This window comes from Haplochromis burtoni, unplaced genomic scaffold (assembly GCF_018398535.1).
Source record: "Haplochromis burtoni strain Fernald_Lab_line unplaced genomic scaffold, NCSU_Asbu1 Contig_821, whole genome shotgun sequence".
Classification (NCBI taxonomy): Eukaryota; Metazoa; Chordata; class Actinopteri; order Cichliformes; family Cichlidae; genus Haplochromis; species Haplochromis burtoni.
In genome coordinates this window covers 48,961-74,566 of record NW_024583182.1, presented here as the reverse complement: position 1 = coordinate 74,566, position 25,606 = coordinate 48,961, and the positions used below count along the sequence as shown (strand labels likewise).

The 25,606-nt window shown below is 43.7% G+C and overlaps 1 protein-coding gene across 10 annotated transcripts; it reads right to left on the bottom strand.

Annotated features, from left to right (window-relative positions):
- Nucleotides 1–201: 201 nt before the first annotated feature.
- arhgef11 (Rho guanine nucleotide exchange factor (GEF) 11) lies at nt 202–25,497 on the bottom strand. 10 transcript variants are annotated; one of them, XM_042215775.1, is made up of 42 exons: nt 24,861–25,497; nt 23,266–23,930; nt 21,157–21,248; nt 20,947–21,051; nt 19,864–19,913; nt 19,710–19,767; nt 19,426–19,625; nt 19,246–19,317; nt 18,916–19,023; nt 18,418–18,466; nt 17,764–17,801; nt 17,556–17,648; nt 16,847–16,915; nt 16,626–16,730; nt 16,179–16,277; nt 15,982–16,024; nt 14,729–14,825; nt 14,500–14,622; nt 13,975–13,998; nt 13,733–13,859; nt 12,750–12,843; nt 12,394–12,423; nt 12,055–12,181; nt 11,711–11,914; nt 11,450–11,497; nt 11,006–11,154; nt 10,731–10,871; nt 10,182–10,258; nt 9,954–10,079; nt 8,322–8,439; nt 8,086–8,234; nt 7,910–7,985; nt 7,647–7,829; nt 7,464–7,545; nt 7,280–7,360; nt 6,871–6,926; nt 6,641–6,781; nt 6,274–6,501; nt 5,821–5,934; nt 5,370–5,677; nt 3,701–3,833; nt 202–3,591 (listed from the first exon to the last, which is right to left on the bottom strand). In XM_042215775.1, exons 2-42 carry the CDS (start codon nt 23,397–23,399, stop codon nt 3,542–3,544), a joined length of 4,401 nt encoding a protein of 1,466 aa, XP_042071709.1. In that variant the 5' UTR covers nt 23,400–23,930; nt 24,861–25,497; the 3' UTR covers nt 202–3,541. The 10 variants fall into 10 exon arrangements, with proteins under 10 accessions (XP_042071709.1, XP_005950688.1, XP_005950690.1 ...); XM_005950626.3 differs by having other exon boundaries at nt 23,266–23,298; nt 23,733–25,496; XM_005950628.3 differs by adding an exon at nt 21,559–21,573 and having other exon boundaries at nt 23,733–25,496.
- Between the last annotated feature and the right edge of the window lie 109 nt (nt 25,498–25,606).

Genomic DNA, 25,606 nt, shown 5'->3' with positions numbered 1-25,606 from the left:
AGGAAACGAGGGCTCTCCTACATCGTCTCTTCCTACTTTGTTCTATGAAGGATAGACACAAATGCCAGGAAAATATTTATAACTGATGACTAAGGTGGCTGATGTGCAGATACAGGAGAGGTCGAAGTTTAGAGAGAAGAAAAACAAAACAAGACAGCACAACAAAATATATTTGAATCAAAGAGTCACAATCCACGCCAGTCCTCTTTAACCAGTTTCTTTTTTTAATCTCACAAAACACATGACTCTGAGACATGAGCTCTTTTTTTCCTTCTGTGCAGCTAACAATCTCACCAAGTTTAAAAACAAAGGAGAAGAAAATAATTTATACATCATTTTTTTTATATCTACAAAAATAAAATCAAATACAATGACTAACGCTTTACAGAAAAAAAAATTAACGTATATAAAACAAGTGGGTTGATCTCTATATTACATGTGAACAAGATTTCTTCTTTTTTAAAAAAGACAAAAATAAAGAATGAGATGATAGTTATTGATGTGTTTATGCATACAGTAGTTTGCACTGTGCAGGGAAGTTTTGTCTGTGCAAGATTTTTTTTTTCTTCTTTTTAAACAATGGAATCAATTCTAGCTTCTTTCCAGCCATTAGGGCTGCGGCGCTGACGTAAAAATGATAAGGAAATCACTAAAAGGAAAGTGTAGAGGTAGGAATTAGAAAACGCTGTTGAGGAACAAAGAGGACAGTACACTGAAAGATGTGCAGAAAAGAAAAGATTAGCATTCAACCAGCTCAGACCATTTGGTGCTTTGTGTTTGTTTTTTAATTATAAATAAAATGCAGAGTGTGAAAGCTGTGTGCTGACAGCTTGATGTGAAAAGGTGTTAAAAATAGTGATTTTAACGTTTAATAGTAATAATGTCAGTCTCTTGGTCTGAAGTGCTTGAAACTCAGCCGCCAAAATGTGAATAAAGAAAACAAAAAAACGTGTTCCCTTAAACACCTCTGGAGTTAAAAAAAAATCACTTTGGTGAAACATTTTTACATTTTAGCACAAATTTCATACAGCTGTGAAAAGAAAAATCAGCCATCCTGGCATTAAGTAGCACTGCTTTAATCATCTCTCTTCTTTTTTTTTAAATTTGCATTTAATGTTTTGTACACGTGTGATTTGACAGTCACACGTTCTCCTACACAGTGTTGGTGGCTGAAGAGCAAAATCCTTCCACTAGGCAGTGAAACATCCGTTCAAATGGCAGAATCTGACAGTGCGAACGACTGAATCTGCTCCTGGTTTTGATCAGTTTAGTGTTAGGATTAGTTATGGAGCTTGTAATCAGGGTTACTCACTCCTCAGTTAGTATTTGAAACCAGCTCAAATCAAATTCAGCGCGGTGTGTTTCTGCCCAGCGCGATGAGCATTAAAGAGGCAAAAAAACAAAACAAAACAAAAAAACACTTAAACTGCTATTTAGTTGCAGTTTAAAATACACATTTTGTCCTGCCGTGTATTAGAATTAGTACCAGACAGATGTAGTTTGAGAGAAAAAGGACAGAATAGAGAAAAATCACTTGGCTTTAGTGTCAGTCATTGCTGGTTAGATGTGCCTCAAACAAGGCGTTCAACAAAAAATTTGAATGTCAGTAGCAATAAAACAATCCTAAATATGTTCCCAAAAGTAGTTAAAGGAACGGCCTGACTTCTGGGAAACACACCTCGATGTGTAGACCATCACCAGTCTCACGTATGTGCTTTGAATACAGAACTTCAGCTAACAGCTAGCCAGCTTAGCTTAGCATGAGGACTTGAAAGAGCCAGTCTGGCTCCTCCCAGAAGCAACAAACCCACCTGCTAAGCTCAGTGAGAACAGAGTAGGTAATAATCCAAATAGTTCACAGTGTGCTAACTAGAGAGCACCACATATCCCATTTACTATATCTGCAAACCAGGTAGCGCCCACTAAGTCCAGACTGAGTGTTTCCAGTTGTGAAAATATCCCGTTGTGCGCTACATGTGAGAAAAGGCAAACTAATTTGGACAAAGATCCTGACTTGATTCTCCCAATGCTGTGCTGAGTTCAGATGTGAAAATTGGCTCTTGGAGGTGCTAGCAGGTGGGTTTGCTTACTTTTGGTCAAGCCCAGCTTCCAGTTTTGATGCTAAGCTCCGCTAACCACCTGCTAAGGCAACGAAACTGAGTGTTTTCCCGTAAAATGTCAGAAGGTTCTTACAAAGCTTTTAATCTTCCACAATTTCAAAGTGGATGTGTGCTTGGAGTGGGGGTGGAGCGCAGTCGTTTTCATGGCTTAGTGTAGGCCTGGGAGGATATAAACACTACTTATGGGTTTAATATTAAATGGGTAGAAGTTGCTGGTTCGCAGTATTCACCGTGGTGGGTCACTACACATTTACACATAACACTAGAGAGGGATGCACAGTTAAACCCTAAAGTGTAGACAGGCGACGCCAGTCTGGTTATTTGGCAACAGGTTCTTGGTGAAAATTCAAGTTTCTTAAGTTTGAATCATCCCAGGTTTGAGTCTCACCTCAACATACTGTAAATCTCCCCAAAACGTTCCAACAGCTGTACACGGTCAAGCAACTGCATGAATCCGCTGAGCACGTAAGAACCGCTGAGATCCCTGTGCGCCCCTGAAGCGGCGCTGAAAATAAATCCTGCCAGCATTTTCAGTAGTAAACAGCGTAGTACTGTTTCCAAAATACAAAAATGTGAAACATGTTGCACTGATGAAAGCCTTCCTGTAGCTTCAAAGAAGGCGTGTGAACGAAATGAATTAAGAGTTTCTTCCACAGTCGGTGTAGGAGATGAATGAGAGTTCGGCTATGTGTGTGTGTGTGTGTTTCCTTACCCAGTGCAAATAACCTGAATTATATAGACACAGTCCTTCGGCCAAGGTGGCAGGTGAAGTCGGTGTAAAGCAAACAGCGAAGGTGGAGGGGGAGGGAGACCCCATCAGGAGGCAGTCTCAGCCCTCCACCCCACCCTCCCTAAATGAAGCCTGAATCCTTCAGTCCCTGATCTGTCCGCTGTAGAGGACGTACATGACAGACAGGTGCATTGTGGGTAAAGTGCTGGGGTGACGGGTCCCTCTGATTTTTTTTTCTTCTTCTTTAAATTAACATTTAAACATTTTTGCTGCTCTGTTCCTTCAACCAGTTCTCCAAAAGCATTACATGAACACTTCTTTCCTTCACAAATATCCAAACTTGCTCACATTTCCACTTTCAATTTTTCCAACTTCTCTCTTCCACAGTCAACTTGTCTTCTGCTTTTTTCTTCCTTTCCTTCGTATTTATTCCTCAACTTCCGTGGACTCCGTTCATTCTGCGCTTACTGAGCTCAGAAACCTCGATGAGTCAGTTCACCTTCCTGTTATATCAGGGCAACAGAAACAAAGAAATGGTGACGGGCTTTTTGATGTTCTGCGCCACAGGCTGGTGCACGCGGGGCTGATGGGTGAGTGGAACCGGGTCTAAGGGGAAGCCCCAAAGTGGATAGCTACGTCAGACTGCCAATCAAGATTAAGCGACTGCAAATGGATTTACCATGCAGCCGCATCAGAATCCAGTCGACAGGATTTTGGGCTCGGCAGGTCTGCTCTCTTTGCCTGGTGTGATTGAAGGATGAAAGCATTGATTAGTAGCACAAGAGGAGAAGTTGCTATCATCGGCCAACAATATGTAAAAGTTCAAGCTGCAAATTCAGTGCGTGCTCACCATCTCCTGAGCTACGATCCAGAGACGGCGTCCTGGAGACGGTTGCCGAGCGACACTGCTGGTCCTCAGACTCCTGACTGATGGAGGACTCTCTGAGAGTTTCCAGAAGCTTATAGTGGGCCTTCTCTATCTCCTGCAAAGGAGTTAACAGTTTTAGGAAACACACTTATTTCTGGTATGTGATGTGTGCCACATTTAATTTTGTGTAAAGAAAATTGAATGAATAAATCACTAAGCTTGTTTTTATCTACACAGGACTCATCATATCGATGTGGCTTTAAAGTTCACAACTGCTCATAAACAAGTAAGTGAACACTTAAATCATAGATTTTATCCTGGTCAACTAAATGTTTAAGCAGAAACTCTTTACTGACATGCTGTATAATTCACTGACAGCAGGGTTTCTCAGTTGGATTCAGTTCTGGGGAACATGAGTACCAGACAATGACAGCAACTCCCTGCACACTGTGCCAACATAAGGCAGGCACTGTCCTGCACCACGAGGCTCACTATACCTGCATAATGTCTGATGATGTGTCTGAGAGGTCAGTGTGGTGACCAACAGCTGTGAAGGAACACTGGCTGGCAAGGGAAAGTCTGTGAGCATCCAAGAGTAGACCAAACTGTTCTCCACGGGGTCTCCTGACTCTTTCACGTCTGTCACGTGTTCAGGGTGAACCTGCTCTCATCTGTGAGGAGAACGGGCCACCAAATGCTAACTGGCACACGGCTGTGAGCACAGGTCCTACTAATGGTGCTTTTATGCTTTCTGTTCTCTCCCTATTGCATGGCTGTGTGTGACAAAACTGACACCAGTGTACGATCATGTTGGTTTTTAACCACCGTTTAAATGACGGCTCAGTAAAGCAGCTCAGAGATCGTCAGATTGCGCAGAGGGATATGCTGCAACAGTTTCAAAAAAATGAGACTTCTCTTCCTATATCAGTGCTTATGTGGTGATGCTGTGTCAGTGGCGACACCTATCTTTCAGGAGAATACTGCAGCTGCTTACTGCGCCTTAACGGTGAGCAAAAATAGAAGTAACTGTGTGATGACACCGTCAGTTTACAACAAGCAAAGCGACCGACTCAGTGGGTATCCTGGGACGTTGAAGGACGTTGGGCCCTTGAGTCTCTGCAATACAGTCTGACTAAAGTTTGGTCACAAACCTCCACCTGAGTGACCTCCTAGAGGTCATTATGCAGGAGTGCTGCTCCTATGTTCCTGGACTAACGTCCTTCCACCCTAACCAGCCGTCCTCATGTAACAGCGTACCTCCTGCCATCTCCTCCGCACCCTTCAGACTGTGCTGGCAGACACAGTTAACGATCTTTGAGGAGCTACACTATCTGTGCTCCGGACACAATCTAAGGCTATGACAGGTGTCCTGTCATCACCTTCATTCGCACCAAAGCAAATGAAACCTATTCACAATGATGTATGTTTCTTTACTGGACAGACTGAAGATTATACACATTTTTCCCTGTTTCCTCAGATTCTTGTTTCTTAAAAGCTTCTTAAAGCATATAATATCTAATCTTCTGCTGTTACTGTGGTCTAATAACCACACACTGAACATGGTCGGGGGTGTGGAGTTGCCAGTTGACACAGACAGAATAACAGCTTGCGCCGGTTGCTTTTTTGTTGCCGGATTTTCCACAAAACTCACCTTCAGGTGGCGCAACTTGGTCATCAGCTCCTCAATCGTGTGAAAAATCTCATCCACGTTTCTGATTACGTGAGTGTGTTGCGCAGCCTGCAAATGGCCTGTTTCTTTTTCCTGTTCTAGTTGCATAGTCTCTGATTGGTTGGCCTCCGGGCCGCGGGCTGCCGGCTCCTCTTCCATCTGCGTCTGTGGCAACGTCATTTCCTCTACAGGTGGAGGGAAGTGGCTGGCGGTGGGTGTAGGGGGGTCGTTGAGATCTTCAGTCACGCTCTCGCCCTGTTCTATGGGCATGACCAGGTAGAAGGTATTTCCTGAATCGCAGAGGTGTAACAAAACAAGAAGTGTTTTAGTGAATGAACAGAGAGTAAAATCAACACCGCTAACATCAGATGTTATATTCTTTATTACACCTATAAAAAAAACTACAGCTGTGGACCAGGTCGGTCAGCATTACCCTGCTTTTTGGCCTCGCTTCTTGACTTGGATGACTGATTGGAGGGGAGGGTGACATCATCAGTGATGTCTTCAGCGACAGAAGAAGAAGAAGGAGGAGGACCCGCAACCACAGCTACGCACACAGAGGATAGACTTGTGACAAAAGAGGAGTGCACTGAAAGGTGTAAAGGAGTGAAGAGTTGAACTAAAGCAACCAGTGTGCCGTCACGTTCTCAACAACGAGAAGATAAAGTGCGTGAGAGAGAAGACATGCAAAGGACGGCGGCCATTATTCACACCCAGATGTCATATAAGCAGATGACAGTGACCACGTGTCACCTCATTGGGGGAAAAAGGTGCAAATTATAGCTTAAGATGTTTAATTATCTGAGAATTTAGTGCAATCATGAGTGAGCGGCTGCTGAAAAAAAATCATGAAAAAACGGGTGCTCGGCAGCCAGGCTGTGTTTACCTTTCCTCACAACCTGAGGTTTGGGTGCTTTTGCAAGCAGCAGCTGTTCTGGCTCCGCCTCCCATTCATCGGTGCAGCAGCTGAGGACCGTCTCCAGAGACTCCGGTCGCTGCCTCTCTGTGAATGAGTTGCTTTCAGCGGCCGTCTCATTGGTGGGTGTATCATCTGAATCGTGGCTCCAACAGTCCTCTCCGAAATCTTGTAATATGAGCTGCCGCAGGGTTTCAACTGTAAAATTTTTTTAAAAAGGATGAATTTTGGATTAGCGATGATTCAGGTTTAAAGGTTCGATTTCTTTCTTTTCTACTTTTTATGTTCCACAATCAGAAGAAACAGAATCCAACGTAAAATACTCGGAGGCTCTCACCGTCTTGCAGAGCGGCCTCCGCCACGCCTTGTCCTTTGAGCAAAGCTTCCGATTGGTCCACAGGCGTACTGTGGGAGATCGCTGGCTCGTCGCTGTTGGAATGAGTCTCCGTGGAGTCTGACTGCTCCGTCATTGAGTTATCTGGGAGAAAGCGAAGTTGGAGAAAGCTTTTTAAAACATCTGCAGACTGTTTACAGATCTGAGGCCGACGATCGCGGCGTGGTCATTACCTCCGTAGGCATTGCTGCCAGTCGAGACGGGGGAAGAACTGCGTAGACTCGGGGACCTGGAGGAAGAATAAAGAGTATGACGCATATTTTTGGATTAAAAATAAACAGATCAAAGAACATACAGATCATCATATTGTGTTTAAAACAAGGATGTCAAACATAAGGCTTGCGGGCCAGAATCAGCCCACCAAAGACTCCAATCCTGCCAGTCGGACTGTTTTGGAAACATGTGAACTCTGCACTTTTAAGTTTGGTAAAGTTTGACAGCTTTTCCTGCTTCCACGACCACTCATGCGACAATAACATAAATAAGTGATAGTTACATAATTAAATGACAGAAAAGTTCAATTTTTTCACTGTCTAATCAGGACATTTCATCAAAGAAATGATTCAAATCAAATCTACTCACGACATGGGTATCGAGCTGTGATTCATCAGAGGTGACGATCCGCCGGCGGCAGAGATGGCCTTTTCCAGTAAATCTTTCCAGCTGTTTAACAAGAAGAAGTTAAGACATTTTAAATTAAGTGAAGAGTGCAGCACAGCACAGGTTTCCTCAGGTAAATGTGAATGAATCAAAGAACAGAGCTTACGTCTCCTTCTTGGATGTTGTTGCAGCCACCAGCTCATAGATCTGCATATCTGTGGTGCTGATGATGTAAAGAGCTTTCTTGTCTACAGAAAACAGAAATAAAAAATAAAATTAGTAAAAAAAAAGGTAATTAAATATTATTTTAAAATTACAAAAACAGAGAAACAAAAGGCTGCGAGCGTACCTGTAGCTACCGGGCGAACAAGCAGCGACGCCAGGTTCACTAGAGGGCTGAAAGAAGTCTTGCTGTCACCGCTGCCTCCCCCGCCTCCACCCAATCTGCTGGAATGATTTCGCAGCTGTAGGCGGTCGTCCGGGCCCTTCTGAAGGAGGACGAGGCAGTCTGACAGCAGCAGCGCTTGGATCTCTGACACAGGAATGCAGATATTTGTGGTTAGAAGGCCTGAAACTAAACTGATGAGACATAATGACCACAGCGATGCTCACCTATCAGCTTTTCTTTGTTAACTTTCCAGGTGAGAGGACCTTCATGGATCATTCTCTTCGTGGTGAGGTCCACATTCTGCGTGAAACAAGAACGAAGCGAAACATTTACAGATCAAAAATGAATCGTTGTCATTTAAAAATCAGAAGAAAAATAAAGTTTTAAACTTGTCCGCCACCTTGAACTGAGGAGCAGCATCCAGCCTGCACTGGTACTCGCTGAGGCGCTGCCGGTGCTCCGATTCCCTAACGTCCTCATTGACGCTCTGCAGTATCCCTCGGCAACACGCGTGCGCTCGCTGGAGCAAGGGCAAATCTGATGAGCCCGCTAAAATCAACAAAACAAAATAAGATCATGGTTCCTAGCAACAGCTCAGTTTGTGGTCAGGGTTATGTTGGATCTGCTTTTCCTCACCTTCTGTGTATTTAACGATTTTGTCCAGCAGCAGCGGGTACTTCGTGAGTCTCTGCATCTCTGACACCAGCAGGTCTTTGAGCTGTAACCTGCGGCAGTGAGGACTCGCCTCACACTCCTGAACAAATAAAACAACGCGGTCATGTTTAAACACAACTATACTCTTTATTACACCTATGACACATATACACAGTATAATAACTATCCTGTACACAGAACTATTTAGTGCACACTCGAATATCACTTGATATAAAGCGATTAATAACAACTGTTCCTCAACACAAATCAGTCACCAATCATCCAATCACACGGAAGCAACTGAGTCAGGATGACCTACTGAAGCTCAAACTGATTTAAGGGACTGTGAACATCTGGTTCCTTTGGACCCTCAGCACAAACTGATCATCATTTAAACACCACAGGCTGCCTCGTCCACGTCCATCCCTTTATGACCACAGTGTACCTATTTTCTGATGGATGCTTCTAGCAGGACAACAAGTCATGTCACAAAGCTTGAATCATCTCAAACTGGCTTCTTGAACATGAGTTTACTGCACTCAAATGACATCCAGTCACCACATCACAGTTCAATAGAGCAGCTTTAAGTGGAAGAACAAACTGCAGCAACTGCGTCATGCCGTCATGTCAATACAGATCAAAATCTCGGAGAAATGTTTCCAGCACCTTATTGAATCTGTGGCACGACGAATTAAAGCAGCTCTGAAGGCCAACCTGAAACTAGCAAGGTATACCTAATAAAGTGGCCGCTGTGTTTTTGATGATAATGACAGAGCATGTTTGCTTCCTGAAAAATTAACTGGGAAATGCAAAGATTTCACACAAATCGGCCACAGACACGACCTCCTGCTCGCTGCTTTCTCACTGTGGTGAAACAACGAAGGCTTGCTTCAGACTAAGACGGCGTCCTGTACGTTCGGTGTGAACTTGCTCAGGATTATCACAGTGAATGTATAATCCCGGAAGGAAAGCACAGATGTGGGAGTGTGAAGATGCAGGGCTTCACAAGAGCAAAGGATGTTGGGAAAAACTACATTTAAATCATAAGAGCCTAACGGCGGCTACAGAACTTCTAAGATTCCTCTGTAAGGAGTGTTATAACATAACAATACCCAACAGGAAAGCTTGAATTCATGTCCTCTCACGAAGCAAAAAATAGAGAGACTATGAGCTGAGACAGTGAAAAAGAAAACGCAGCTGGGAGGAAGCAAAACTCTAGAAATGATGCAACATTGACCTCCTGTGTGCCAAAAGAGACCATGTCATTAAAAATGAAGGCAAACACACAAAGTATGAAATGTTAAAATATTTTAGTCCCAGTAAAAACAACAGCCCCTCCGACTGTGTGACTTTTACTTTGGTCTTTTAAATCTGAACTGTTGAACTTAGAAGTGCAGTTATTGTAAGGTGACACAGTTTTGAACAATCTGACAAACTGTACACACATGAACACACTTCTGTCGTCAACTGTGAGTAAATTACACACTTTTTTAAAATGATGTGTTCACTGCATAAAGCTTTAATAAGCACAAGGAGCATCAAAGTGTGTGTTGCATGAATATTTTACATGTTTTGTCAGAGGCTGCGTGTGTGTGTGTGTGTGTGTGTGTGTACCTGGATAATGTGAGCGAAGCGAGGGTCTTTACGCTGTTTGCTCTTAATGAGCTCGAGAGCCTGAGACTGCTGGCAGCACAGCTGGGACGCTTGTTCCTGAAACTCGTCTCCGGCTGCCCCTTCAAACTACACACACACACACACACACACACAAACTGTAAACACACTGAATATGGAGCACGAAAACATGTTTCTACTTGTCATCGAGACGGGAGGAGTAAAACAAACCCTGGTCAGCATCACATCCCCGATGTCCTGAACAATCGGCGATTCTCTTCGCTTCTTCATCGCCTCACACAGACTCGCTGCAAACGAGAGACACAAAAGTAACAAAGAACATCAAAGCCTGGAAATGTTTAAATTAATCATGAAAACAACACACGAGGTATTTTTAAGAACGAGGACAAAGCTTCCCCTTAGTGAGGGAGTACAGTAGTCTAACACTGATTGTCTACATGGCTCGAAATAAAGGCTCAGCAAACATATAGAAAAGCTGCTGTTTAGCTAGCAACACAGAGCCGTGAACACAAAGCAACTCAAAGTACAACACATCGGGTGTGCAAACAGACACAGCAGGACAGCAAAGGGCTCTTAAAAAGGGAGGATTTCCATTTACACAGGATATGCTTCATATTTAACTCATCTAACTAATATGAAGACATCCAAACATCAATCTTTATTCCATTTTCTTGCTTGTATTGATTAAAAGGTCACTAACCAGGCCTGTGTATAAACACTTTCACAGGCCTTTAGCAGCTATGGTGGACAAACACTGACCATGGAGCTCGTAGACTTGAGGCAAGTTGGGGAAGATGCAGGCCAGCTCGTCAGAGTTCAGGACAGTCCTCATCTTCTGATAGAAAACCTGGTCCAGGACCCGTAAGGTTCGCAGGTGGGACACCTCAGTGGTGAACAGCTCTGCACAGGATGAGGCCACATGAGGAAAGTGGAAAGGGTCATACTACCTCGCATATGTGAGAGATGTGTATTAGGAAATAAAAGCAAATTAAAACCTGCTGATTGTACTGAGAATTAAATGCTGTAGCTCTTACCGTATATGACAGCCTGTCTATCAACCTCACTGGGGCTGAGTGTTGCAAGGAGCTGAGGGGTAACAGTCTCCTGCCAGGTCTTACTATCCATCACGTCCTCCTCCAGCGCTGCAGCATCGGGTAGCAGGGCCAGCGGCGACTCCACGCTCCTACACGGGGATCCAGAAACACGGGTGGATGAGGCGGACCGACGTGTACCCGCAGAGAGATGGAGCGATGGGCAGACAGCAGTGGCGGACGACACACGAAGAGACAGAAAATAATCAGCCGTGAATCCACGATCATCTCTGTAACTCCATGTCTAAATAGTTCTTTTAAAATGTATTAGTACTGTAAGATGATCAAAGTAAAAATTTTCCTGCTTGCGAACCCAACTTCATCGACAAATGTCCATATCTTTATTCCTTTGCCCTGTCCATCTACTGTGACAACAGTTTAACTCACCTGCGTCTAGACCGAGGGGTGTATGGGGGTGTAGGGTTCTCTAGAGACCTGAGTTTGAGAGAGTGGAGAGAAAGACGGCACTAGGTGAAAACCTAGAATTCTCAGGGTCAAATCAGGGGCAAAAAACTTTATTTACATGTGCTTCAGGGGATCAAAAGTCTCTCCTTCAAATAAAGTGACCTCAGCTCCTGCCTTAAGGCTGCTAAGGTGCGTGTGTTGGTGTTTGAGCACCCCGACAGGTCTGGCTTGGTCAATCTTTACCGTGCAGAGTTGCTGGATGCAGAGGACGAGGCGCTGTGCTGCAGAGGCCTCAGGCCTGGCCCGTCCCTCTCATCCGCGCAGTCCTCCATGTCCACATCGCTACGAGAGCGGGGCACAGACTCGGCTCCTGAGGTGCCGCCCCGCCGTCGCCCTTCTCCCTGAGCCTTTAGTGACTCGCTGCGAGCCAGACGAACTGGTAGAGGGCTGGTGGGGACAGAGCGCACAAAGCAAAACCCAAAAGGCTAAATCAGTTTAACCACTTCCAACTTACAAACAATAAAGCAAAGTCTGCTTCGCTCAGTTGCTGCCAGCTGGCTGTGAACTTATACTCCAGGCGCAGCTACCTGTCCATTTCATCCCCGAGGCTGCTGGAGGAGAGCCTTTGCGGGTCAGCGCCGTCGCTGACTTCCTCGCCGGTCTCGGTGCTATTCTCAAACTGCTGAATGATGTTTCGCACGCTGCCAGGCCGGACTGCCAATACAAACGTTACTCATTACTTTAATGGTATAATAAAATAACATTCCTTTCTTTCGCCCCTACACACACACACACAGACACACACTACAAGGAGAAACGGTTGATGAAAAAACAAAAATAAAATTCAAATCCATCACCAGGTATGATTCTTAAAATTTAATTTGCACAAAAGGGTAAAATTAAAAGTGAAATTATAAGTGAAGTACCTTCGGTGGGTGACAGCGGGACATGGAATGCTACAAAATCAAAGCGAGCGAAACAGAAACAACAATAAAAATCAGAATAATGACACAATGAAAATCCCATAAATCAACGCATGAAACCAGGAAAAATCAATTAAAAGGCGAACAAAGGACAAAAAGGAATCAATAGAAGCAGAATGAGTGAGAGGGTCACGTGTGTCAGCATGCTGCTGTTTGTTGTGTGTCAGCGAACCATCAGCTGACACTGACAGGAGCCGTTATTAGACAATGTCGAGAGACCGCAGGAAGCATGACCATGAGCCGGGCCTGGATGATGATTTAAAAAGCTTCTTCTAAAGTGTTTGTGCTGTTTAATTTACTGGACTGGGATGTGGTCCGGGGTTTGCCGATGTACTTCAGGATGGGATTTCTCTTTTTATCCTCTCCATCTTTTTCCTTCTTGGTACCGCTCAGCTGTGGAGAGGAGGTCTAAGTTCAGTCACTGAGATCGAGTGCGACAAACAACAACTTTTAAGAGAGAAAATTGGAAAACACACAGTCACATCAAAATGAATATCATGCAATCAATGCAGAGAAACTGGCCACTTTGTTAGGTACACCTGTTCAACAGCTCGATAACACAAATTAGCCAATCATACGTCAGCAACTCGGTACATTTAGGCAGGTAAACATAGTCGGGACCTGCTGAAGTTTGAGCTGAGCTTCAGAATGAGAAAGAAAGGCTGCTCTTTGTTTTGACTACCAGTGAGCTGCAGTTCATCGGGCAAAAGTCCCTCAGTGATGGGTCAGAGGTCAGAGGAGAATGAGTGAGCTGATAGGAAGGCCAGAGTAATTTAGATAACGACTCATTATAACTAAGATATGAAGAAGAACATATCTAAATGCACAACTCTTTCAAAGCTTGAAGCAAATGGGCTACAGCAGCAGAAGATCACACCTGGTGTCACTCCTGTCTGCTGCAACATCTGGATGATCTCAATTTGGCATAAACAAAAGCATCCATCCATCCTGCCTTGTATTAACTGTTCAGCTGGTGGTGTAATGGTGTCGGGGGATATTGTCGTGACAATGACTTGAATGTCAATGAATGTCAACATGGACCAAAATCTTTGAGGAATGTTTCCAGCACCTTATTAAATCTGTGCCATGATGAATTACAGCAGCTCTGAAGGCAAAAGGGAGTCCAACATGGTAGCAGTAGGGTGTACCTAATACTGTGGTAGAAAATCACAGGCCAGGGCCTTTTCACTTTCTCCAAGTTTGTTTGTTCTTTAAGACGCCGTCACTTTAATGATCACAGCTGCAGAAGGTGACAAGATAAAAGGCAAGTTTCCATTCTTACCTTCTTGGACTTTAAGAAAGTGATCCACTTGTCCTTCTCTGTGGTCAGGCCGGGGAAGACCTTGGAGTCTCTAGGCTTGATCCCAGAATGACGCAGGTAGAGGATCACAGCTGAAGCCAGAGGAGAACTGAAGGAGAGGAGTGAAGAGCAGAGACCAGAAAAGAAGGTTTGAAGAATTAGGAAATTTCTAATGCAGGTGTAGCTGTTATATTTCACTCCAACAGGCGAGCCTCTTCTTTTACCTTCTGTCCTCCTCGTGCTTTGATCTGCAGCAGGAAGACAAAGAGACATAAAAACGTTGTTAACTCCCTTCACGACAAAAATCCCTTTTCCAAAGAACTCCTCAAACTTAAATCCACTTTATTCAGGTGCAAATAAGAACGCAAGAAACAGCACCGAGCCACAGTCATGTGACGGGAAGCAGCTTCTGTGTGTGTATAACGTGAGAGGAGGAAATGTCATGTGGTTTTTCCAGAGTTTGTGGCCGGGATAATGACCTTTGTCATGATAGCTTTACTGATATGTAATAACAGTTTTATTGGACGCCGAACAACTGACGGCGTCGCTAGGCAAACCTGGCTCAGTCTGTGTGTGCGCGTGTGGTGAGAGCACGAGTAAATAAACTTAATTGGACACAGCAACACAGACACAGAAAGCTGAATCAGCCGATCAAACAAAAACAAACCGCTGCCTTCACTTTGAACTCGATGTGGTTTAAACTTTACAGTTTAGGGCTAAAATACCACAATAAATGCAGACAGACTCACAGTATTTCCCACAGGGCGGTGACTTGTTTGTCCACCACCTGTTTCTCTTTCACAGCGTCTCCATCAAGGTGCTGCAGGTCTCCTTCTCCAAACAGAGAACCGAGACCCATCATCTGCTTGTTCCTGTTGAAACACACGGACACGAGGTTAATCTGAGAAACTCTTCTTCTGATTTAAAAACAATGTTTTCCACTGAATAAACAAACAAAATGAATCCTCTGTGATGTACCTGTAGTCTTGCAGCTGGTCCTGGATTTCTGGCAGCACAAGCTGCTGCAGCTCAGACAGAGGTCCCCGGATGTCCTCCTGAGCATGAAGTCGATTTTCTTATGGGACGATGGACATAATAGCAAAGGGTACAGTTAGACAGCAGGAAAAATCAAACTAATATTGATAATAATAATAAATAACATGTTTGCTTTGACAGAATAACATGAACCTTTAAACTTGATGACTACTATTTATTTACTCTAGCTACTCTCCAACTGTTTGGCAGGCTCCACCTTGTGGGCAAAAGATGCACTGCATTGGTGGATCACTGGGGGAAGAGAGACACACTGGCCACTTTATTAGGTACATGTTGCTGCTACCATGTTGGACCCCTTTTTTCCATTAAAAACTGCTTCAATTCTTCATGGCACAGATTTATCAAGGAGCTGGAAACACTCCTCTGAGATTTTGGTCCACAGTGAAATGATATCCACAGAGACTCATCAGACCAGGCCACAGCCAGTCCAGTCTTCTCAAGTCCAATTTTGTTGAGTTTGCATGAATTACAGTCAGAGTTTGCTGTTCTCCCATTGCAATCTTCTGCTGATGTGCTGGGTGTTCAGAGATGCTCTTCTGCAAACCCTGATTATAATGAGTGGTTATTTGCATTACTGTTGCTTTCCCATTAGCTAAAAACCGCCCGGCCGCTCTCCTCTGTCATCTTGCATCAAAAAGGCATTTTCACTCTCTTTTTCAGACCAGTGTCTGTAAACCCTAAAGATGGCTGTGTGGAAAAATCCCAGCAGACCAGCATTGTTAGAACAGCCCATCTGGCTCCGACAACCACACCACACTCAAAGTCACTTAAACCTTCCTGTGATGCTCAGTTTGAACTTCAGCAGGTCATCTTAACCATGTCTACATACCTAAATGTGTGCACTTCCTGGCATGCGACTGGCTAATTTGATATTTGCATTAATAACAGTTGAGCAGGCATTCCTAATAACATTTCCCACATCTGGCACTGAGCAGGAAGTGGGTAGGTGACATGAGGCAGGAATGGCGCTCAATGAGTTGTTGTGAATTCACTGCCTGCACAATTCTTACATCACACAACCATGATGCTACAGTTTGAAGACCTTCATTTTGCCAATTTAGCTTAATGAAATGTGATAAAGGTCGACTTTTGGAGGCTTTTTCACAAAACAGAAAATTCTGTATATGGCTGGATACATCAACACAAACATGAACACGCGCTTTTAGTTCACTTACCGATATCAGCAAGATACTCCTCTCGTACTTTAATCTTCAGGGGCTGTAACCAAATACACACATGTTTTCTTTCTTACAGTTACTCTATGGTAAAAATATAGAGTCAGTCCTTTTTAACCAGAGCACACAAGATAATTGTGGTACCATCATCACCAGTCAGTTAATACAGGGATAACAGGATTAGACTCATTACATACAGCATCTGGTTCCAGGAACAGGGAGCAGATCTGAGGTGCAAGAGTGCGGGCATCTTTAGGAAGGGAGCCGAGGTAAGCCTCCACAGACAGGTAGAACAGCTGATGCAGAAACGCAGAACACAACCATGAAAGTAAGAAATCAAACACAGACATGCACGTGCGTTTGTGTAACTTAGTGCTGACATGCGCCAATTTAATTGAAATATACATAAGATTCTGGATTATCAGAAACATTTTGAACTACTAAAATTGGAGGCCTTGAATAAAAAGCTAAACTGTATTGCCACAAATATTTGCTTATCTGCCTTCACACGCATATGAACTCGAGTGTCGTCCCACACTTAACCTCCTCTTAAAGTCTGAAACATGACATAACTGCAATAAAATTCAAATTTTGGGAAAATGGGGAGTTTACTGAACCTTGTGCAAAAGATAATATAAACTGACCAGAGGGTTGGGATCCAGAAGCTGGGTAAAGACATATCTCATGAACACTGTCATGTGTGCTGGTCGTGCCTTTAACAGCTCAATATCTTGGTATGGACCGTCCATCTGAGAGAAAGATGGGAAAAATATGAAGGGATGCTCAACTGGCGGAAAATGTACAAAAAAAAAAAAAGAAGAGACATCTTCCAAAAAAATATATTATATCCATCTATCTATGTCACCTCATTAAATGCATAGCCGTCATATTCTTCATCTTCCTCCTCGGGCCCGATGATCTGGGCCTTTCCACCCTTGAACAGACACACACAGATTTCAGAAAACGGAAAATACTCTGGAAAACACACGTGCATTTTAATTCACATAATTCATGTGCAGGGATCAATATAAATAATGAAAATATTCATGCTGAAAAATGATCTCAGCGACTGTCTCGTGCATTTGAAAGGAAAGGGCAAATCAAAGTGCCACACGGCAGAAACAGGCAGGAAGCGACAGCCTGAATGTCTGAGAAGGAAAGCAGCTGTTGCCTTGAAGGGTCGGCGTGTCACAGTGAACCATGCAGAACATGCAGGTACGAAGGCAGACTCCCAGTACAGACTGGAAATGTTGTGTAATACAGCATCGTCTCCTCAGTTACTGACTCTGCTCTATAAAAGTGATTAATAACGTTCAGCCTGGTTTGGTAACAATCACATGACACCACTAAATCTGAAATTTCCAAAGTGATACATTAACGTGGTGCCCTTTCTCCGTCTCCCTCTCTCACTTTCTTTTTTTCTTTTCGACCTGCATGCCCTCCTACCACTCCAGTACACATTTATCTTAATCGTGTAATGATGATCCTCTGATTTTTTCAGTCATTAGTCCTGTGTGCCTCCAGCAGCAGAAAGAGGAAAACGTCTTTGCAGTGAATATGTGCATCAATCTCACCAAATCAGATAAGGTGGATATGTCGGACGTCTGGCGCCGGTGCAGGGGGGTCCTGAAGGAAAATGAGGGGGAGGAGTGGGGACTCTCAAAGGCCTGGGGAGGAGGACGAGGAGAAGGAGGGAATGAAGAAGGACGAGCAGGACGGGATGAGCGCACATGCACAAGCACACACAAACAAGCTTATTAAAAGAGAGATTGTGGCGCCTACCTCCATGTCTCCTTCACTGGAGTCTATTGATTGTCGCCCTGTGAAAGCAAAGAATCAATTGAAACTGATTATGAAGCAACCAAATCTATCATTAAAGTTTCTAGTGAATAAAGCTTAAAAGACACAGAGTGCTGTGCAAAAGACCAGCTTCACACCATGACAGAGCCTCCACTGTGTTTCATAGATGACTAAGGACCCTCACCTCACTGGATTCTTAATGGCACGACTTTAAGACACCGCTCATCTACTCTAGAAACTTTTTTTAATGACTCACTGCACACAACGCGAAGAATCGCCAAGTTTCCGGCTAATATCTTTATGGGACTCATACAATCTTCTGTCAGTCAAACTGTGTTATCTTTGTCACTTTTAGTTAGGTTCAGTTTAAAGTTAGTTTCCTTTTTCATTCTTAACACAGCTTATTTGTTAAGTAGCTTAAAAAATAAGCATTCCTCTGAAAATGGTCAGGTACAAGGACTGGACTGAAGATGAGTGAAAAAGCAGACAAGTCCAAATAGAAGCTCTGAAAGACTTTCAGAAAGCCTGTTGCTCAACACCTCTTTAAAAAAAGAAAGAAGAAAGATGACGCGTGGCTCGAGACTTTTAAACAGCACTGTATATTGTGAAGCTTTACAAAGACCCACAGATACAAACCTTCTCCTGCTATGAAGTAGCCTGTGACAGATTCTGACCTCGTTCCCTCCTACGAACCAAAAATAAAGCGAGTTAAATGGATTTGAAGCACAAGCTTTAAACAGAAGTTACGCTTGTTTATTACCTTTATGATAGAATTAATTCATTTTTGGGGGATCGATCAGGGTTTGCAGGATAGGAATTAAAGTCTTTCATGAGAGCAATACTGCACAGTTAGAGCAGCAAATCAATTTAAAAGAATGACATTGTTTTATGTCCCTGATGCAAATGGAAAAAAGCACCAAGCATGTTAGTCAGATCGTTCTGTTTGATGTTTCCCCTGAAAACATTTTTTTTTTTACTTAACTGAATTTATCTGGTCATGTTGCCTTTCTAGTAATATGGTTTGTTCTTTTTATTGTGTCTTAGTGTAAGCTCCGTCCTAGTAAGATCATTAAGTGAATGTTACAGGAGCTTTTCAGCGATTACAGAAACTGTAATAGAGTAAAACAGCCTCACCACATCTTGCTGAATCTTGACTCTGACTTGGTGAGCTCTCCTCTTGGCGCTTTCAATTCGCTCCTCCAGCAATGGCGACGGGTTCCTCAGCTGCTCATCCATCAAGTCCTGCAAATCAAGTCAGTCTCCGTCTGGTTATAAACAGCAGATTTTATCCACACAACTTTATCTTAACTAGTATTCCAAAAGCAAAACAGGCCAAAGGAGCTTAAAAAAATATTTATTCAAGTACACGGTGATAACGGGAGACAGCATGCACTAGATTTTTCTGCAACACGGGCAGCTCACTGATATGTATCGATATACAAATAGCACAGGTGGCATGGATACCTGCAGCTCGGCCTCTTCCTGCTCCAGCATTTTCCTGAGTATCTGAGTCGCATGTTTTTGTACTTGTGGGTCCTAAAAAAATGAGTGTGACACACAAAAAAACCCTGTAAATCACTGACGTTTACTCTGCTGGTAAGTAAGCTTTACCGACTAGATATCAGTCCTGAAAGTTTCATGTACTTGTAGTGGTTTGGGTCCTGTGATCCTTTGGGAGGGGGTGCTGCTCAGTCCAGAGGGCAAGGGTGGAGGTGGAGGAGGTGCAGCCTCCCCAGCCAGAGATGATCTTTGATTAAGAGTGTGATCAGTGGCGAGGGGCTCTAAGGGCAAGGAGGTGGTTGATGGAGACGGCCCTTGTAGTGTAAGTGCGACGTAAGATCCAGCTTTGAAATGATAAATGATAAAAGAATGAGGTTAAAATAGGAAAAGCAAAAACATGTAACCACTAAAGCCAAATATATACTCACATTTTATGAGCTTTACCACCTCTTGATGGGACATGGAGGCAACCAACGAGCCGTTCACCTGAGCAGAAAGAGAGACAGAATCAGTAATGTTACTATTGAATAGGAACAAAAAGCACAGATTCCCACATTCAGTGACATGGAAAGCAGTACAAACCTTTATGATTCTGTCCCCTTCTTGGACACCAGCCTTCACTGCTGCTCCACCTGAAGAGCATCCATACAAACATACATTCAAACTCATGCAAAGGATAAAGGACGATTTAACTCACACATAGTCAGCACGGCTGTAATCCGTCACCAACCAGAGCACGTGGGTCAGACTGCATTTGAACAAGCATTCTTTACAGTGATGACTCATAGAAATCCACAGTGACATGCCTAACTCACACAAAGTCATACAAACACTCTCCTTCCATCTACCAAAAATTCAATCACATTCACTCTGATAAGCGAATCAGAGAGCACCTCGTGGTTCCAAGGATACTTTGCTGTCCTTGGAGCTGAGCTACTGCCGCCGTTAAGCCTGAAGTGGTGTTACAACAATAGAACTACTGATTGCTGCTGGCATATTAGCAAATGAGATGGTGTTATTTGTTGTATCGCATTCATTTAATGCTAGTTAATGTTCACAGATGGGAAGCTGGATTCTGTAAACACAATCCTGGCGAGTTTACGGTCTCAGTCACTCGTTTTGGGTCATCATAACAGGATGGCTGTAGCTCAGGTCATGTACTAATCATAAAGGCTGGTGGTTTGATCCCTGCTCCAGTCTGCATGCCAAACATCCTTGGGCAAGATACTAACCCCAAGTTGCTCTCGGGCGTGAATGTGAGTAAATATTAGCCTGAAAACACTTAAGCATAGAAAAAAGTCCACTTATGAATGGGTGGGACTGTGGCGTGTTGCATAACGTGTTTGAGTGTGTGAGAAGGCCTCAGTTTACCATACTGAACAACAACTCTTCACTAAATTACGTTTAAAAAGGGACAATTATCTGCAGTATTATCTGCTCACTCATTGGCTAACAGCATGTCAATCACAAGCTGTTAGCCAGTGAGGGTGCCGTTTCACAGTCAGACCCGCCTCTCCTCCTCTCTGGGTTTTGCAACTAAGGTGACGATGGCAACGATGCTCACTGAGCCTTCAAAACCCAAAAGGTGATGTAATCGCACCTGCGTTCACCTTTTAACACGGTCTACGTTTCTATGACAACGCAGGCGCAGCATCTCTGTCTCACCTGGTCGGACATTCTGTACCAGCTTCACTCTCTCTCCACACACGGTGAAGCCGAAGCCCAGCTGGTCCTTTTGCACGACCACACATCTGTGCACAAGTCCAGTGCCTGGGGGAGAAGAAGAAGAAGAAGCCGTAATGAGCGGCGGGATGACATTAAATGAAACAAGAATATAACGGCAACTAAAAATAACCCATCATAAGTCGCAGTTACCTGTACTGTCAGAAATGATTTCTGCCGTTGGCTCTCTCTGCTGAGGGCCAGAGTTTTTACGCTCCGAGTCCCCAATTGTCAAACTGTTGATCCTGGATTTGAAAGACGAGAAAAAGAAAGAGACTTTAGTACGGCATGATACTGAACAGGCCAATTTAGGAAACGCTCTGGGAGGGACAAGGAAGCTCTGAAGGGAATAAATGAAAAACATGAGGGTCAGTGGAGGAGAGAGAGAAATCAAAAGTCAGAGAACAGGCCAAAAAGCTTAGCCAGGAATGCAGAAAATGAAGAGAGAAAAGGAGATTCAATGGAGGCACACGGTTATATTTGCTGTGGTATTAACAGTAATAAGTGTATGAATAGCAGAGAAGAGACAAGATAGCAGTTGACAGGAAAACTCACCAAGCGGCAAAAGGGCTGAAAGCGAAGCATGACAGGAAAGAAGGAAGAAACAGAGAAGAGGGGAAGAAGCAGAAAGTCAGAATAAAGAATAAGACGGAGAAAACAACAGAGAGAAACAGACTGAGGGAGAGGGCAAGCTGCTTAAACCATCACTATGCCCTTCAGACTATTACAGACTGTAAACACTGAAAGCAGCCATGACTTCAAGGAATGTATTTATATGAAGGGGTGTGATGGAAGAACACACTCCAAAGGTTAAAGGGAATAATTCAAACAAAGGTCATTTTAAATCCAAAGAAATGTGCTGTGATCAGGACAGATAGAGCTCCTCACATAGGCAAGTAGCACCGAAACGATCAGTTACTTAAGGGTTAGGTGATCAGAAAAGAGAAACAAAAGTAATCTGAACAAAAAAAACTTATCTTGAGAATGTCTCTAATTCTCAAATCAAACTGGTTTTGGCTACTCCAATGTGGGGATTTGCTCCAATGTGGAACAGCTTTGTTTTAAACTGCGACAGTCTGCAGCAGACGGCAAAAATCACCAACATCACTGCAGTTCATGTCCTTCTAGAAGCCTTTTGCTTTGTTTTCCTACTCTGAGTAGTTTCACTTGAACACTTTAATTTCACTCAGTGGTTTACATCCTTCCAACCATGCTCTTCTACTTATCCAATTCAGGGGGGCTGGAGCCTATCCCAGGTATTACAGGGCTCTGGTACATCTATCCTGGGCAAGGTAGCTCACCCCGGACCAACGTGCCTTAGGAGACACTATCAGCATAACCTTGACAAACAAAGGAGTTGCTGAGATGATTCGGGTACCTGAACAGGATCCTTCCTGTTAAGGTGTTCCAGGAGTGCTCTACCAGGAGGATGTCCCTGGGTAGTCCCATGGACAGATTACATCTCTTGGCTGGTGTGGAAACACCTCAGTGTTCACTCAGATGAGCTACAGGAGGTGGTTGGGCTTCTCTGCTTAGGCTGCTGCCTTGTGATATGGCCCCAGATAAGCGGTAGAAAATGGATGGATGGATATTTAAATGCACCAACTATGCACATGCACCACATGATGGACTTCAAATAAGGATAGCATAAATGATATTCGGCTGTGGTGTCTCCAGCTGTCTGTGTACGTGTCCATGACGAGTATAATCGAGGCTTAAGCTACCCAGTGTGCAAGTTCACTCCATACCTGACAAATTAAGAGTAGGAACCCTCTCAATTTCTGATGTTTGATTTGAGACTTCTGCAATTAATCTACGTAGCACCTACACAGATGGTGAACACCATTGCCATCATTTAAACCTGCATGTGTTGGTCAATGGTCACATGTAGTTATATCTCCAGGGTCATGAACATTGGGGCTGTAGGTTAGATTGAGGGATATCAGAAGGGTTAGCTGTTATGACATAAGCATAGCACAGAGCTATACTTGCAGCAGCGGCTTTGACAAAACGGCAGTATTTAGATAAAGATGTCAAAGTGTTTCTTTATCACTTAAAATTAAGTGTTCATGTAAGGATCGTGCACGTAACGAGGTCATAAAATGTTTTTTTTCTTGTATTTTGGGTTCCTAATGTCTCCAAAGCACTGTGAAAAAAAACAAGCAGCCAACCGCTGAGAAATCTGCTGCCACAGCTGTACAATCTGTAGGCTTCACTAACCCCCAAACCCTGACATGAGCGACCACCGGGCAGCTGTCCTACCTGAACAGTTGGTTGTCTGTCTTATTGGCTGCCCTGCCGTCACATGACACATACAAAGACACAGCAGTGGGAGGTAATGGGCACGTGCAAATCGGGGAAAACAGTATACAGCAGGAGAAAGAGGAAAGACACATGATAAACAACAAAGATGCATCAAAGACGATCACACAGTGCAGGGATATATGGTGAAAGTGGTGACATTAACAAACAAGACGGGGTGCACTACATCCAGTGTTTTATTAGAGGAGATGCAGATTGAATGACATAAATGAACATTATTGTGCAATCTTTTGCTTTTTTTCCTGAAGTCAACAAGCCGTCTGAGCTGTTCTTCCAGTGGCCTCACTGCACATCCATCAGATAAAAACAATGCTCACCTGGGAATACCACATTTTTTTAGCGAGGCGTAAAGAGGCATACCTTTACCCACATAAACTGTCTGGGTGTAGCGGATGTGAGGCTCCTACCTGTCCAGCGTGGAGGTGGGTTGGCGGAGACTCATGTCTGCAGCCTTTATAGACACTCCTCTGCTTCCTGGTGTGGGATTCAAAGCTGTCACTGGGCTGTTTTTGTTATCACCACCATGATCTCCGTTTCCTCTTCAACTATCAGTCCGTACAATGAGCCTTTCTGTTGCGCTTTGATCAGATCTCCACGCTACAGGGCTGCGGGTTTAGATCAGACACAGTGCTCTTCATGTTTCACACCAGTGGTTCCAGTTTTAGGCTCAGTAGGATTTAAAGGAAAGTGCTGCTAAAACTATAAACCCTCAAATCTCCCCAGGGTTTGTCTTCACCCCTTTACATTAGTGGTTAAAATTAAATACAGATCGTTGGTGGCTTGGTGCTGAGGTCTCACATTAGTGGCAAATGGATAGAGGACAACCTACTTCCACAAAGATCATCAATCATGAATGAATGGGCTGATATGTCTGGCTATGCTCCAGGAGGTCAACAACATCCCATTTTTGGGTTTTTTGTTGTTGTTTTTTGTTTTTGTCTGTGTCAGGTTTAAAGTAACTGCTTAAGCATGGATAAATAATGTTCAGAGGATTAACTGGATATTCGGTGATTACGTGCAGTTAAAAGAAATACTAATGCGAACCTGACACTCACTTGACTCAGACTTGTTTACATGTGGAGGCTTCAGCAGAGATCCCAGACTAAATAACCCCATTCAAATGAGTACTGCTCATTCACTTTGCTTTCACTGATAATGCTTAAAAATAATAAAGCCACCACAAAGTGAATATGATCTGTAGTGATGTACATGTGGCTATCTAGTGCAAATTACTCAATACACAAGTATCAAACTGCGTGTATTAGTGAAACAAAAATATATATATATACACGTTTACAAACAGCCTTATCACTCACCCGAGCTAGCTGTAAGCTACAGAAAACAGTCTGTTTTTCTTAACAATGTAAACAACAGCAAAACCAAGACGCTACAAATGGCTTTGCATTAACGCTACTGTCTAACTAAAGGGCTAGCCGATTAGCAGATTACTGGGTACTGGCTCACCCCGCAGATGGAGCTTATATACAAGTAAGCACAGCAAAGAAAGAAAGCGAAAGGTGATCTCCACCGTTCACCTGTGGCTTTGTGTAATTAGCTGACTTGAAGATGATTGCAGCGGCCTGCTAATTGCAGCTAGCGTTAGCTCGGTGAAGTCAGCTCTACGAATCGGCCTCTTTCAACCAGCGGCATGGCGTTGTGTCTCACGCAGAACCGAAGCGCTGCGTGCCCGGCTTTCACCTGCCGAGCCTCCGAGCTAGTTTGCTAACCGGCTATATCTGCAAGACGAAAGACCGGCATGACTTTAGCTGCATGTGAGCAGGTGGATATCACAATGAGAAAGGAAAGGGGAGGGGAGTCAATGCAAGCCCCGGCTTGTTATATCCAGCAGTCTTGTTTTCGTGCAAATTCACACGCAGAGTTGCATATTAGCTAGTTAGCGAGAAGGCAAAGCGATTCCAGTAAGAGCTCCACCTCAGGTCTTCTTTCCAAATACACAGCGGTTACAGCAGAATCTGCTTCCCTCTCGTGGTCTGCCACAAAAACCCGGATTTAATTAATAATCGTCGTAGCATATGTTTATCTCCTCTCCAAAGTCCTTGACATTAAGCTGTATGCTGTGCTGTTATCTTGCTGTCTTGTCTGGCTGCTGATCCACCACCATATCCTCAAGGATCACACGACGTACACACAGAGCGTAAACAGCGCCCTCGTTTGGTCAGGGTTGTACTACTACCGGACAGTAACCAGACAGGATAAGTTTGAATTGCATCCGTTTATGGAAAGATTTTTTTTTCAATAAAAATATATTTTTTAATAATTG